Source organism: Zophobas morio, unplaced genomic scaffold, assembly GCF_036711695.1.
Source record: "Zophobas morio isolate AGI-343-1 ecotype UQ-CSIRO unplaced genomic scaffold, CSIRO_AGI_Zmor_V1 ptg000049l, whole genome shotgun sequence".
Lineage (NCBI taxonomy): Eukaryota > Metazoa > Arthropoda > Insecta > Coleoptera > Tenebrionidae > Zophobas > Zophobas morio.
In genome coordinates, this window is record NW_026972154.1 from 1,445,905 (window position 1) to 1,462,148 (window position 16,244).

At 37.2% G+C, this 16,244-nt stretch overlaps 2 protein-coding genes across 3 annotated transcripts in view; one reads left to right on the forward strand and one right to left on the reverse strand.

Annotated features, from left to right (window-relative positions):
- The window catches only part of LOC135142668 (uncharacterized), a 115,000-nt gene that overhangs the window by 13,621 nt on the left and 85,135 nt on the right, over positions 1–16,244 (reverse strand). The window lies entirely within an intron of this gene.
- Positions 1,168–15,782, forward strand: LOC135142672 (protein translocase subunit SecA-like). Of its 2 annotated transcripts, XM_064074418.1 has the most exons (3): positions 1,168–1,306; positions 2,612–2,677; positions 2,728–5,775. In XM_064074418.1, exon 3 carries the CDS (start codon positions 2,757–2,759, stop codon positions 5,697–5,699), a length of 2,943 nt encoding a protein of 980 aa, XP_063930488.1. In that variant the 5' UTR covers positions 1,168–1,306; positions 2,612–2,677; positions 2,728–2,756; the 3' UTR covers positions 5,700–5,775. The 2 variants fall into 2 exon arrangements, with proteins under 2 accessions (XP_063930488.1, XP_063930487.1); XM_064074417.1 differs by lacking the exons at positions 2,612–2,677; positions 2,728–5,775 and adding an exon at positions 12,355–15,782 and having other exon boundaries at positions 1,219–1,306.

A 16,244-nucleotide genomic window follows, 5' to 3' on the forward strand; every position in this document is an offset into this window, starting at 1 on the left:
CAATGCTTTGAAATCTTGCAGGTGTTTTAAGGTTACAAAGAGTATAATAAATTTTTAGTCAAAATATATTTGCTTATCCCCTCCAAAAAATTGATGACGTCAGCTCAAAAATTTGTCGAATAAATCCTACCTAACATGTACAAAATATGATGAGGATGTACTTGTAATTTATCATCCCATTCATATTTTTTGGATTTGCATATACAGGGTGACTCAAACAATTAATGAATGCGTAAATTTATTTTATTGATTTACTCAGCAACTACAAAACCGAATGCTTTGAAATCTTGAAGATGTTTTAAAGTAATAAGCATGGTAAATTTTTGATCAAAATATATTTGTTCATCCGCCCTAAAAAATTGATGACGCCACCCCAAAATTTTGCTGAATAAGTCCTATCCTAAGTGTACAAAATATGATGAGTCTCTTCTTGTGATTTATCATTCCATTAATATTTTTTGACTCAAAAAAATTAATCAATGCGTGAATTTATTTCATTGATTTAATCAGGAACTACAAAAAACAAACAATTATTTGTGATTCATCATAGCGTTCATATTTTTTATTGATGAAATTAAGAACGAGTCACCCCATTTTCACGAAAATGTGAAAATACAGAGGTCTTTATTTAATAAGAATTGTAATAATTATATTCAGGACATTTTGTCGATTGTAGCTTACTACTTAATAGTTTTGCATTTGCTCCACTGTTTTGAGGGGACGAACTCATTAAAATCAGACTAATTTCTACCTGATATTCTTCCGATGTATAAACATAAACACTTTCAAGTTATTTTTCTTGTCGAGGATAACCTAAGGACGTACAGTAATGGAGTCCATCGACAATTTAGTACTTTTATATTTTCTCCTTCAAGTTGAAGTATGCAACCAAATATGAGTCGTTCAATTTCTGTATTATATTCACTCATTTCAAAGTCCAATTGGCAGATTATTATAATCAAGAAAACAATAAATTTGTGTGAGATAAGGGAAAACAGTTTTTAAAGTGATTACTAAAGAGCGGATTTTAGGCAAAAAAAAATATATATCGCTTTCCCAAATTAATTAATTGATGTCAGATTTGCAGGATGTAACCCCCCGTTCGTTCTCGTTTTATTCGTAGTTCGCTGACGGGGAATTCACCAGTTTTTTACCAACGCGTCGCCCGGAGTGCTGATTGGATGACGACTTTTACCGAAAGTGGTTCGTGGGAGTTCGGTGCCACTTGATGTTGCGTTGTAAAACAATTCGACAAGTTTTTTAGTTGTGGGGTGTAGGAAGAAGGACGTGGACGTACTCTGTAAATGTAAGTAAAGATGTGGATGAAAGTTGTGTAATAGTGTTATTATTGCATGGGTTACTTTATGATATGATACATTGTGAAATATGTTGGATGCCCTTTTTTTTCAAGTCAAGGCTAACTAAAAATCACAAAAGTTGCGTAAATATGTGAAAGGCAATTTTGAATTGGTAGTTTCGGGGTGTAATAAAATTGCAAACAGACGAAAATGGGGATATAAATAAAAAATGACGACTTGCAAACTCCAGAATTTTTTTATTTCGCACTTTGAGTAAGCACGTAATGAAGAATTTTTATAAATTGAACGTAACATACATAACATTTTTATTATGTTATTAATAAAATAATAGTCATATAGTCTACAAAAGTGCTTTTAACAAACTTACTACAAATTAAAAAAAAAATCTATGTCTGCCCGGAATGTACGATTGTCCATTTTTTAAGACCGGATTGACAGGATAAAGATAAACAAAGACAACTTTAAACATGGTTTACGATTAATGAAACAATGTTAGTTAATATCTCAACAATCTTATCACAACGTTTAAGCTCTGCGATAATAGCGATAATTTCAATACAAGTAGAGGTCATCAGCTTCTAGTGGGGACATATATATAATCAATCTCCCTTACCAAAATTGCTAACACAAAATTGTAAAATTTCAATCGATATATATATATATATATCACGATAGCCGAGTGTTTAAACAATGCTTTTATTATTTATCTATTAAAGAATTGTAGATGATTGCATTATAGATTTATAGAATTGACGGTAAATAAACATTTAAAATACGTAGATCAATATATATGAGAGCTATATTTGTATATCGCATACGTTGCATCATTTCATAAAAATGATATTAAAAACTGCGCCTTAATTTTTGGATTTTTCAATTTCCCGATATTCAGTTTTTCGGTTACTGAATTTTCCGAAATTTTACTGTTAGGATTTTTCAAATTTTCGATTCTTCAATTTTTCAACTCTTCAAATTTTCGATTTTTTGATGTCTCAATTTTCCTATGTTATGTTTAAAATTATAGATTTTTCTGCATTTTGAAGTTTCGATTTTTCAGTTTTTCAATTCCTTAATTTTTCGATTTCTAAGTTTGCGGACTTTTCGATTTTTAGATTTTTGATTTTTCATTTTTTTTATTTTTTGTTACATATCTGAGCATTGACTGTCCGTACATGCTCAGGTATATATAAAAGCAAATACTCGCTAATACTCAAGTAGGTACTTCGTACTTCGAGTATGAACATCTATTCAGTTTTATAAATACTACCCATTGCGTTGTATTAAAATTTTAGATTCGTTTCAAAAAAGAAGACGGTGCCCGACACCATTCTCCGCAAAAGTGTGTGTACTCGTCTGAGGTGAGTTTTCAAATAGTGCAAACCAAAAATGTACAAATCGGAAATTTTAGATTACGCTAACGAGTGTAATGAAGTGAACATGCTGCTGAATAACATCAAGAAAGCCAAACCCTTGAGAGTGTCTTATAAATCGTTCCTCGAAGAAGAAGTCGACAATGAAGAAATTTTATGGAAATTTATATCGATACAACCCTACAACAGGAAGGATGTAAAGAAAGCGTCAAAGTTTTTGATGAAGAGAAGCAAATTTAACTACAAGGGGCAGTACCGCATTTTTAAGAGTCTCGACGAGTTTGTGGGGAAATTCAGCGTTCCTGAAAACGAGGGGCCGCTGTTTGTCGTTTTGCCAAAATCGGTAGATCTTTGGGTTGTTTTTTGTCTGATATGGGCAGATCGTGGTGAAAGCACAGTTTTGTACAAGGACTCGTCCGGTGCTTCCGTTCCTCTAGAAGTTAAGAAAACATTGACAAATCTAGTGCCAGACGTGGAATTTATTGTCCACAAGAACCAAGACCACGAAGAAGACGAAGATTTCCTTTATGGACCCCTCTGTCTAAGAAACTTGGAAATCTTGTTGAAGTTTTTCGCGAAGAAACCACGCGATGTAGCTAACGAGTTTCTTGAAATATCGTTTTGTAACGGATCCGAAATCAACAAACAAAAATTCGATGCTGCCGTCAGCCTTACTTTTCATTTGTCGAAGAATGCCGAATTCAAAGCGTATTTGCAACAGTTCGTAAAGAAGTTGCCAAGAAAACTGGCAAGTGACGTCGCCGACTATCACAAAATTTTGAAAGAAGAGCTCGAGAAAGACGAAAAGGACGTAAACCACGTGAGACTCGAAGAAGCCAGAAAAAAATGTCTCCAAGAAGAGCACATTAAGAAGTTTTCCGAAGACTTCAAAATCCGTGTAGACGATAAAGCGCAGGAGTATCGACTAGAGGCTGCTGAAGATTTTTCCAAAGAAATGAAACGCTTGCGGCAAATTTTTCTGATTCTCCAATCCTGCAAAAATGACGAACGATTCCCAGAAACACTAGAAATGGTACACAAACGGCTTGGTGTCGATTACAACGAAATAAAGTCGCTTGGGCAACAAATCACAGAACAAGAAGAAACAAAAGAAGATGATTCTCTCGTCCCTGAAGATATCAGCACCCTTGTCGAAGACATCGCCAAAAATGGTCAACACAACGAAGAAATTCCATCAGTTGAGTCTACCCCGATGGAAGATTTGTTGCCTCAGATTCACTTTCACATGGACCAAGACGATCCACAACAAGAACAAACTGATCTTAAACGGATACAAGACAAATTGTTATTAGTTAAAACTAAGTACGAAAAGTGGAAAGATAATGGTCTTGAAGCTATCAATAAGTGGGCGAAAAAGAAGAAAGGTCATTTGGGTACTGATGACAACTCTGTTTGTGAAGCAATTGCCGTCATGGATAGAGCTTTCAATTTATTAAAACATAGACGTCGACTTCGTTCAACCCAAATTTTGTCAATACTAATTTTTTTCCACGATCGGAAGAATAAAGGCCAGTTGTGTCAAATACAAACCGGCGAGGGCAAAACGCTCATCGTTTGTCTACTGGCTGTTATTAAGGCACTCCAAGGTTTGACAGTCGATGTTATAACCAGCAATCCAGTTTTAGCCCAAGATGCTGTCAACGAAAACAAAGATTTTTACAAGGTGTTTGGGTTGACTGTTGCCTGCAATAATTACGGTCAGTCTAAGAAATGCTACACCGCCAATATTCTTTACGGATCAATCTGTAGCTTTCAGTTTGATTTTTTGACCGATAGTTGTGAAGGAACTAACATGAGACATGGTAGAGGTTTCGGCCAAGTAATTCTAGACGAAGTTGATAGCATGTTGATCGATAATGGAGGACACATTGCCAAACTTGCCTCACCTTACCCAGGAATGGAAAGTCTGAAGTACATCTACATCAAAATCTGGCAAGAGTTACATAAAGCTGAAAAAAGTTATTGCGAAGAAATCCAAACCAAAATCGAAAACGATCCTCACACTTGTGGAATTAATACTTTGATGTATGAAGAATCCACCGTCGAAATGGAGAACTACTTGACTGAAAAAATCAAAGCAAGTGATCCCACAAATATTGCTTTGATTCCGTTCCATTTGAAGAACTACGCAAAAAGTAAATTAGACGTCCTGATTACAAACGCTCTTCACGCCAAGTACCACTGTCACGAACATCAACAATATCGCCTCATTGTTAACGACGAAGGCGAAAGAGTCATAGCACCGGTGGACTACCTAAACACCGGTGTCACCATGAATAACACAGTCTGGTCCAATGGCTTACACCAATTCGTGCAACTCAAACACAACCTTCACCTAACTTCAGAAAGCTTGACTAGCAGCTTCATTTCCAACATCGGCTACATCAAGAAATACCAAGACAAAAACATCTTTGGAATGACCGGCACTTTGGGCTCTCAAGCAGAGCAACAACTACTCTCGAAAGTCTACAACGTGAACTACGCAAAAATCCCCACTTACAAAAAGAAGGTCTTCGAAGAATTTCCCATGATGATTGTCGACGACGACAAATGGGTTGATCGAGTCATCGCAGAAGTTTTAAAAAAAATCAACAACGAAAGAGCGGTTCTAGTAATCTGCGAAACAGAAGAAGATCTTCTCAACCTCAACCAGCAAATTATGAACATACAGAAGACCAGAGTTTACGCAAACGAAGACAACGCGAAAGAACCAGAAGAACTAGTGAAAATCGGGGATATCATTTTAGCCACAAACATAGCAGGACGCGGAACTAACTTCCGAACACAAGAAGATTTGGAATTGAAAGGGGGTCTACACGTGTGCGTCGGTTTTCTCCCATGTAACCTACGAGTTGAAGAGCAAGCTTTTGGTAGAACGTCTCGCCAAGGGAACAAAGGTTCAGCTCAACTTATCGTCCGCCGAAGCGAAATCGAACATTTGAACATAGAAGAAGTTCGTCCAGGGGACGACGAAATCAAGCGAATGTGAGACCTCTGGGAATCTGCAAGATTGGAAGAAATCAAAAACGTTCTCGTGAAAGAACTGATGTTCAAAGATCAACTCTTTGGTCTCTTTTTAAAATTCAATGGTGATCAAAGACGAAGTAAGCGAAAGAAACAGGAAAGGTTTGTTCTTGACGATTTGAAGGAGTTTTGGGCTTTTTGGTTGGAGAAGAAAGACTTCAAAGTTGCAGAAATAGAAAAGACAAGTGCACAAGCTGAATTTGACAAGTTTCGTGAAGACGCAAAGCACATCATTGGTGGAAGGATTTGTCATAATCCGTATTATTGTCTAGGTTTAGCGGAGTACCATTTGAGGAACGATGACCGAAAGGAAGCTTCTCAGGTGTTACAGCAGGCTATCGAAATGAGTGACGACAAAAACTTGAATTTATTGGTAGGAGCGTATTTGAAACTTTTTCACATTGCTATACTCGACGGTCGACAAATAATGTACAGATTTAAGAAAGCCGTAGGAAATTTGTTTTTCATCACGGTGAATGAGAATGCGAAATATAAAACTGACGCAATTAGATATTTGCAAAAAGCTGGACAAGCTATCGACAACGAAATAAATTATATCAATACTTGTTTAATGAGCGAAGACAACAGTTTCTGTGCAGAAGAAGCGTTAGAAGACAATGAAGATGAGAATTTGTTTTTGAAGCACATGTGTTCTCGCCTTAGTTGCTTGAAACTACATAAGGGCAACATTGAGAGTTTAACAGAACAAATTAATCAGCTGTCTGCAGTGGCTATCCAAGGTAAAAATCCAACAGCGGAGGAACAGTTTCAAGACGTTTTCAAAAGCTCGAAGTTGAATGATGTAATCACTAGCCACGAACTTCATGAAGTACAATCTATAGGAATTGATACCCTTTTTGCTTTAAGAGAAGTACACGATGTTTCACCGACTGTCATTGGTGCAGCTCAGATACAAATTGGTGCTGGAATTGCAGCCCTGACCACTGGTGTTGCCTTCCTTCCAGTCTTCCCCATGATGAGCCAAATCGCTTCAACCTTATTCTCAGAAGGCCTCTTAGACATCATATTTGAAGTTCTATCAGAAGGCTCTCAAGAATTCGACAGAATGGCTTTCATGAAGTCCAAATTTATCTCGTATGGGACAGCTATTCTTACTTTCGGTTTGAGTGCCGCTTTGCAATCCAAAGTGATCCTAGACAAAGCCATCGAATATTGTCAAAGATTGTCAAAATTCTTACGTGGAAGCACCCGTTTCAAAAGCATATGTGAACGCTTGGCTAAAGTTGTTGATAAGATACAAAAGTACTTCGAGAAGCTTCGTTTGGCTGCTGAGCTGAAAAACTTAACCAAAGCTCAACAGTTAACCAAATTGAATGAATTGAGTTGCACCAATCCAGAGCTATTCGCAAAACTCGACTGTGGTGCTAAACTGGAAAAGCTACAAGCACTGGAAAAACTGGGGAAGCTTCAAGTAACACGAGTTGATTTACTTTTGGACTTCACGATGAAAACCGGCACGAAAATCGTGAACCACCCTGCTCTTTACAACAACGTTATAAAACGTGTAGAAAATATAGTCTTTGAGAAACTGTTTAATAGGATTATGAAAGAACTACGAAACTCTCTTAATAAGAACAACGATTTGAGGTTCAAACTTCTAAGATCACAAAGAAAGGACATAGACAAAGCAGTAGAGGAACTGTTAAACGGGACCGAGTTTAAGACTGTAGTGGGTACAATTTACTCAAAACTGTCAGAAAAGTTTGATGTTATGCCTTTCAACCAAATTTTTTCTTCAGCCGCAGCAATCACCAACTTGCAGATTTTCCAGAACTACGCTGACAACTTTGCTTCGAATCTTGAAAAGCTTCTAGACCATGTTGGAAATGCAAACAACAACGTCGACCAAATTATCGAAGAAGTGTGCGGGAAAGCGGCAGCAAAAATGATCGCTTTTTTGAAGGAGTGCTACAACAACGTCAAGAAGGTCGTTTCTACCGCAAGTAAGCTGCGTTTCAATAAAGAACTGATTATTTCAGCAACGGAAAATTTCGTGATGGAACAAATGTCGGCAAAAATCGTCGACAAACTTAGATTCGAGATGAAGAGAGCCTTGAAGGAGTCGATTAGAGGCCGTTCAGGCTTGATGGAGAAGCTTCGGACGACAGAGCAAGCGGCAATATTTACTGTGGTTAAACAGTTGCAAAGGGACCATGGAATTGCACAGTTCCAGGTCGCGTTCGCCGTTTTAAAGTCGTTGGAAATCATACCCGTAGGTCGGATAGTGAGTTCTGGATTCAGTGTTACCATCTGTACCTACAAGTTTGTTAAATGCAGTATCAAGTTTGCAACAGATTTGGAAGCAGCTCTCAGTGGTGGCTGCTGCGACAACAAAGTCGAGGATATTATTGAAATGATTTCTTCAAGGATGGAGGATTTTCTTTTACCTTTGCTAGAGAAAGTCATCACAGGAACCCAAGACATAGTTTCGGCGGTTCGGAGTATGGACAGTTTTCGTATTGAAGATACTGTCGACAAATTGCCCTCCATTGCCACGAACATGGTCGATGTTTTAATGTACGAATTCCGGGGAGAGTTTTTCCAACTTTTAACAAAGATCCTCATTTCTGGGTGTAAGAAATTGCCGAGTTTGGTAGAGATACTTCGAACAACGCCTTTAGACGAAATTAATACTACAGTAAGCGAAATTCTAAGCAATGACACCGTCAAGATTCTACAGTTGTTCTACGAACTGTACGAAACACTCGAAGGTATGTCAAAAACAAAGCTACTGAGTGGAAGTCTAGAAGCAATTTTTAAAATATCAGGGGTTTCTGTGTACATCGGCCAGTTTGCGCTCTCACTGGAAAAACGTCTACAAGGTGGAAACGAAAACAACAACACTGATGGAATTATTGAAGACATTTGTTTAAAACTAACGAACCTCTCCTGGAACAGCTGTTTTATCAACGAAACAATGCAGGTGTGAGTGTAAGCACTTCTAATAAATTTTCGAGAATAATCAATTTTGTCTGGAACTTACTCCAACCGAAGATAATCGAAGCATTTAAAAGAAATCTTCGGAGATCTATAAGGAAACGTGGAATATTAATGGAGAAACTTCGTACAACTTACTACAATGTTATCAAAAAAGAATTCAACGATATTTTGAAGAAAAGTTTGTTTGAAAGACTTCTGACAAAGCTTGTTCCGGAAGTATTAGTCTCTTTCCAGAAAGAATTCGGTAAGTCTGGTGTTGCAATCCTGAGCTTGAGTTTTGACATCAGTATCCACTTGAACGACTTAAGAAAATATCAAGATACTTTTGCCCAAGCTCTCGAAAATGTCCTCACTGGTGGCTCACATAACAACGACGTTGACACCATTATCGACGAAATCGAGTCCGAAATCATGAAAATCGTCACGCCTCTGCTGCAGAAGATTTACGAAAACACTAAAAATAGCATCGATGTTGTACAAGATGATAATTTTACCAACTTTGACGATACGCCAATAGATACGGAGAAAATTAAAAACATTTTGATAACGGAAATTGAAGAATCGCTTGCCAACGAACTGGTGAATTTTTTCGAGCATTCTTTGAGAAAAAAGTTAAATTCTAACGAATCTTTGAAGAATAAGTTGCGCACAAATCCGTCCGACGAAATCGTAGCAAATGTGAACATTGTAATGAACACCGAAAGAAACAAGATTTTGGTGTTCCTTCAGCAACTTTGTGAAAGCCTCCAAAATGGTACACACGACTTCCGAATGTTATTTACCGCAATTCGAGCGGGCCTCGACTTAACGCCGTTTATTTTGTACGTTGACAAGTTTGTGTTTGATCTTGAAGCTCGTCTCCATCTTGGAAATAAAGATAACTACGTGGAAGATATAATTTTCGACGTTTGTATGGCGATGTCGAAATTCGTTGGACCTCTAATAAAAGAAGTTCTGAATAGCGGTACGAACTTTGTTCGACAGAAAAACAAGAGCTTGAAAAGTCTACAACAAGTGTCAGACATAACGAAGAAGTTTGTGTGGAAGAAAATTTCCCATACGATTTTGGAAGAGTTTAAGCAGCGTTTGAACAGTTCTATCAAAAATCGCAAATCATTGTTGCTCAAACTTCAGACGACGAACAGAAAACTCATAGTGGAAGCTGTTAGAAAGCTTCTGAAGAAAGGTTTGATTGAAAGACTGTTTAGGAAACTCGTGCCACAATGTCTAAATTTGCTGGAAGATGAAATGGGCAAATCGGTGGTCGTGTTGGTGTCTTCCAGTGTTCAACTTACACTTGACTTGAATGATATCTTCAACTACGTCAACAATTTTGCTGCCCAACTTGAATATGGCTTGAAAGGAGGGAATTTTAATAACGATGTTGGCGAAATGATGGTCGAAGTCGAGTTTAATGTGGTGATGAAAGTATCTCCTTTGTTAGAAAACGTGTACCAACAACTAACACACTTCAAATCTGCCGTTTTTGGAGAAGTAGAAGACTTTACTGACATTAACGCTACTCTGACCACAACCGTGGACGTAGTGATCAGAGAAATTTGTATCTCGGTTATAGACCAAATGGTAAAGATGATCATCCAAGCGCTGAAAAACTTCTTGGAGCAAAATTCATCGCTACAAATCAAACTTCAAACAGCTACTATGGTCGATATTAATACAGTAGTTGCAAAGATCTTGACGGAAGATGGAATCAAAACAAGAGTACTTGGTTTCACCAACAAAATCTTAGAACACTTAGATACTGGCTTGGATGAATCAGCTACCAATTTTCTAACCCAAGGGATCGCTGATCTGACAAAAACTGTCCCTCTTATTGCATCTTTTGCGTCTAAACTTGAGGAACGCCTTTCCATTGGAGAAAAAAACAACGATATTGACGAAGTAGTAGAAGAAATTTGTTTGGAGGTTACAATTGCGATTCGTGACTGTTTGAAAAATGTTTATGAAAATATGGCGGATGTTGTGGGTAATATAGAGGCAGTCAAGAAGAAAAAGAAGATGTTTGTAGAAGAGTTGGAGAAACAGTTGTCTTGCCTGAAAACTAGGCTGAAATCATAGTTATCAACATAAGTTTTTTGTATTTTGCTTTTCATGACATTTGATAAACAATTTTACTGTAATCCAAGTTATATTATATTAAATGTTTTTACGCTTTTAAACTTTGTGTGTTTTTGTTGTCAATTTTTAAAATTCTCATTTGAAGAGATTCTTGCCTCTTCTATTGTAATGGTAGTCCTCAGGTTTTATTTTGAAAAAGAATCTTTTTCTTTAGTTATAGATTCATACAAGCCCCTGCCTCAAGATTACTTCTCAACATAAACAACGTATTTAAAGTGAAATTCCAGGATTAGCTTCTAAAAAATTTCCAATTTCCATAAACGTTAAAACACGCACCCAACCATCAAGATCGTTGACGACACAAAATCGACACTGTAAAAGTTCCTACCTTTGGTTCATGGGGTTTTTAGTATATTTTCAGAACGTAATATCTTATGTTTTATGATATAATGTCCTATTGTTATGAAATTTTAAATATAATAATCTTTCTATACCTTACGCTACATAAGATTAGAACAGTTTCTTTAAAGCAGTTTATTGTCATCTTCTTTTTAGCACTCTGGTGAAATTTTTGTCATGAATTTTTAAAAAACAGTATTTCTATTATTTATGGAGATTTCCTAACGTAGTTTTCACCACTGTTTTCCGCTAACAGAACTGTATTCGTTACTTGGGAAACATTGTCGATTTCTTACGTCGGAAATGTGATGCACTAAAACGAAGCTTTAGTTACATCGTTTTCAATAAAAGAAATCGACAGTGTTTTTCACGTAACATATTGCATACTGCTATCTTTGATAAAAACTTTACTGTTGTAATCCACTTTTACCAATATTAAATATTTTTATACTTTTAAAACTACTTATTTTGTTCTTACTTGTCTTTTTACATGCTGTATTTTTGATAAAAGCTTTTACTGTAATTTAGCTTTGCAAATATTAAATGTTTTTGCATTTTTAAACTTTGTTACTTCCCGAGCGTAGGCAAACAGTTTGAATGTCGTCACGCCAACATTTTGCCTGGTAGACTATTAAATTAAAAAAAATATCATGATCCTGAACTTGTGGTTTATGGATCTACCTTGATGTTTAAGCACAATTGCTTTACAGAAATCTGCATTATATTTACCACGGGTTTCACGTTCACATACGAAACACGCAGGTCGCAGAGTGATTAATGCATTGAAATTGAACAGTTTGAACTCTGCGCTCATGGTTTGAATCCCATCTTCGTTAACTTTTTTTTTTCTAAGACAATGAATTTATTTAAATGTTTAATTTCAAGTGCAAAGGAAATTTTGTCCAAATAAATAATTTTAGAGCAATTCTATTTTAGTGTACAAAATTTGTGTTTCCTGAGATCCTTGCCTTCTTTTTAGAGGCAGCACCTTGCTATAGTGACAAAAGTATAAGGGTGGTCCGTAGGTTTTGTTTTCAAATAAGATTCTGTACATCTTCCTCTGCAACTAAATTCATTCGACACTTCTAGGGGAAGTTACATGACGAAAGACTAAATCTTAACTTTAACAACTTCGAAGTGGAGCTTTAGAATTAACATTCACAAAGTTTTTAACCTTCCAGTTTCCACAAAAATGGGCACCACGTCCTCAACCATCAAAATCGTCAACGACACAAGCACGGACATCGTCAACACTTCTGTATACGACTTTGATAGTTTCGATTTTGTGAAGAGTAATGATCCAAGCAGCAATCTAAACGGCTTATCCATAAATGCCAAACGATCAGTAGAACGCATCGTAGACCTCTTCTCACCTGCAAGCCATTGTCCTGTGACTGTCACGTTAACTTTCAAAGACAAATCCGAAGACACTTTCCGCATAGATCTAAAATATGCTGAGGGATGTTGCGCACGATTCGACCATAGCAGAAGATCACACAAAATGACATACAGACTTGACAATAAGAAGATCATTGTAACGATCGAAAATACTGCCGAACAAAACAAGAACGAAGAAGCTGAAGAGTCGTTGAGGAGAGCTAGACAGGCGATGAGGCGGCGGTTGTATGACCAAGCTCTTGACCATCTTAGTCACGCTAAGAATTTAGCAAGTAAAGCTGATATAGTTAGGGAAATCAGGAGTGAAGAAAGTGAGGTTTTTAGTTCGTATGGAGAAAGTATGTTCGAAGAAGGTTTATTTATGGAAAGAACAGAACGCTTCCAAGCAGCAGAAGGTAAATTTTCGAGTGCGAAGTCTTTCTTCCAACGATCGTTGGAGTTGGTGTATAGTGGAGAGACACAGGAGAAGATACGTTTTTCCGAATTGAAGATAAGTGGAAACAGAAGTACCAATACAGCTACGGAATTAGAAAATGAAGCTTCTGTGATGGTTGCGAACGAAGAATATGAAACAGCGTTGGACAAGTACGAGGCAGCGTTGCGCAAATATAAAGAAGCTAAAAGAAAATTTGAAGAAGGTCGAAGATCTAGGGATGTATATTTTTCAGATTCTGTGGAAGCTACAGAAGATCGAATCGGACAAGCTGATGGTTTTATAGAACGCACTAGAGACGAGAAACAAAATAAAGAAGCCAAAGAATTGTTGCGGGAAGCTAAGAGAGCAAAGTCTCAACGTTTGTACGATTTTGCTCTTGACTGCCTTGATCGTGCCGAAACCTTAGCAGTTCGATCCGATACCCTCGACGATATTGAAAACGAAGAAAGCCGAGTTTGTAGTTTATATGGGGAGACAATGTTTGAAGAAGGTTTGGATTATGAACAAAGAGAACACTCAGAAATGGCCCAACAAAAATTTGACAAAGCCGAGTCCTTGTTACGACGATCATTGACATTAGAAAGCAGTAGGGAAACTCAACAGAAGTTGCGTTTAGTCGAATTGAAAATTAATGGTAATAAGAGTTTGCGGCAAGCAATGGAGTTAGAAAATCAAGCCTGGGAGATGAGCGAGAACAAACAATATAAAGAGGCTTTGAATATTTACCTTGCCGCGCTTACTACATACAAAAATGTTAAAGAACAGTATTTAGAAGGTGCTAGGTATCGACAACAGTACTTCTCTAATTCCGTAAACATGGTGAACGAACAGATCAGACAAGTAGAGGCCACTATCAAAAAGACTACACAACAGCAACAGAATGAACAAGCTAAAGCATTGATGAAGAAAGTCAAAGAAGCAATGAAGCAACGATTATACAATTTAGCGCTTGAACACCTTGAGGGTGCCAAAAAATTAGCAAATCAGTCGGATACACTTGAGAACATTAAGAACGAGGAAAGTCGGATTTGTAGTTTGTACGGGGTGACGCTGTTCGAAGAAGGTTTGGACTGGGAACAGAAAGAACATTCAGAAATGGCGGAAAGTAAATTTGCCAAAGCAGAATCTTTGTTTCAACGATCGCTGAGGTTGGTGAACAGTAGTGAAACTCGACAGAAGTTGCGTCTGGTCGAGTTGAAAATTAATGGCTGTAAGGGTTTAAGCCAAGGTGTAACGTTGGAAAATCAAGCTATGGTGATGAGCAACGACAAAGAATATGAATTGGCGTTGAATAAGTATCATGCGGCTCTCACCATATACCAAGAGGTTAGAGACAAGTATTTAGAAGGTGCCAAAAATCGCAAAAGCTATTTCTCCAATTCCTTTAATGCCGTAAATAAAAAAATCGAACAAGTAGAAGCCGCAATCGAAAACACTACAAAACAACAACACAATGAAGAAGCGAAAGCATTGATAAAGGAAGCTAAAAAAGCGACGAAGCAACAGTTGTATGACTTTGCGCTTGAACATCTTAAGGGTGCTAAAAGTGTAGCAAATCAACCGGATACACTTACGACGATCAGAAATGAAGAAAGTACAGTTTGTAACTTGTATGGTAAATCTGTGTTTGTAGAGGGTTTGAAGTTAGATACAGAAGGACACTCAGAACGAGCACAAAGTAAATTTAAAAGAGCAAAAACTTTTTTCCGAAGAGCAGCGAAATTGGTGAGCAATAAAGAGCTTCAGCAGAAGTTGCAACTCGTCGATTTAAAGCTTAGCGGAATCAAAAGTTTCGCCGAAGCTGTCACATTAAAAGACGAAGGTGTTGAAATGATTAAAAAGGAAGATTATGACTCTGCGTTGGATAAGTATGTTTCAGCTTTAGCTAAATGTAAAGAAGCTAAAGAAAAATATAAGGAAGGTGCCGGTTGCCGAAAAGAATATTTCTCTAATTCTCTAGAACTGATAAATGAGCAAATTGAACAAATTAAAGTTACCATTAGAAACACTGAAGCACAGATGCGGGATGCAAACGCCAAAGAACTTATAGAAAAAGCTAAAACAGCAAGAAGTCAAAATTTCTATGACGTCGCTCTCAAACTTCTTAGTCAAGCTAAATTATCGGCAAATCAAACTACGATGACCAGCATAAGAAAAGAAGAAAGTGAAGTTTGTTGTTTGTATGGGACAATGTTGTTTGAGGAAGGTCTGGATTCGGAGAAAGGAGGATATGTGGAACAAGCAAAAATAAGATTTCATAAAGCGAAATCCTTGTTACAGCGGGGGATGAAATTGGTAGATTGTGAAGAAACAAAAAGGAAGCTACATCTTGTCGAATTGAAGATCGGTGGAGATAAGAAATTTAACAAAGCTGTGGAGTTCGACAACGAAGCTTCTTTATGTCAAGATGATGAACAATATAAGGAGGCTTTAGATCAATACGACGTCGCTTTGGGTAAATATAAAGAAGCTAAAGAAGACTACGTGGAAGGTGCCAAACACGAGGAAGAATATTTTGCACGCTCCGTGAAAATCGCGGATGCACAGATCGAGAGAGTTGAAGATACCGTAAATGAGATAAATAGTGTGCAGATGTTGCAAGGTCAAATCAGTGGGCTTAGAATCGATAACAGAACAAGTGAGACAGTAGAAGATGATAAGGAGGAAGTTGAATCTAAGTTGCAAAATACATTTATTCAACGTTAAATTGATAACGTATTGTAGAATTTGTTGTGATGTATTTTAATAAAATGTCTTTTGTTTTGGTTGTTGTTATTTGGTTTACTCATTTTCGACGTTTGAATGACGATATCCACGTTCATTCAACCTTTAATAAAAGAACTTCGAAATACTTTGAAAACTCTAGTAATGTGTACATGGTCCATTTTGCCCTCTCTCTGCAGAAAGGCTGCTGATACTATCGACGATATTTGATCAAAACTAATGAAGTCAGTCGAACCCCTGCTGGAACAGCTTTCGAATATTGTCAAAGATTGTCAGAGTTCTTACATACTTAGAAGCACCCGTGTGAAAAGCATCTGCGAACGCTTGGCTAAAGTTGTTGATAAGTTACAAAAGTATTTCGAGGAGGTTCGTTTGACTGCTGAACTGAAGAATTTAACCAAAGTTAACCAAACTGAAAGTAACACGCGTCGAGTTACTTTTAGACCTCACGATAAAAACCGACATGAAATTCGCGAAGCACCATGCCCTTCACAACAACGTTGTATAACCTAG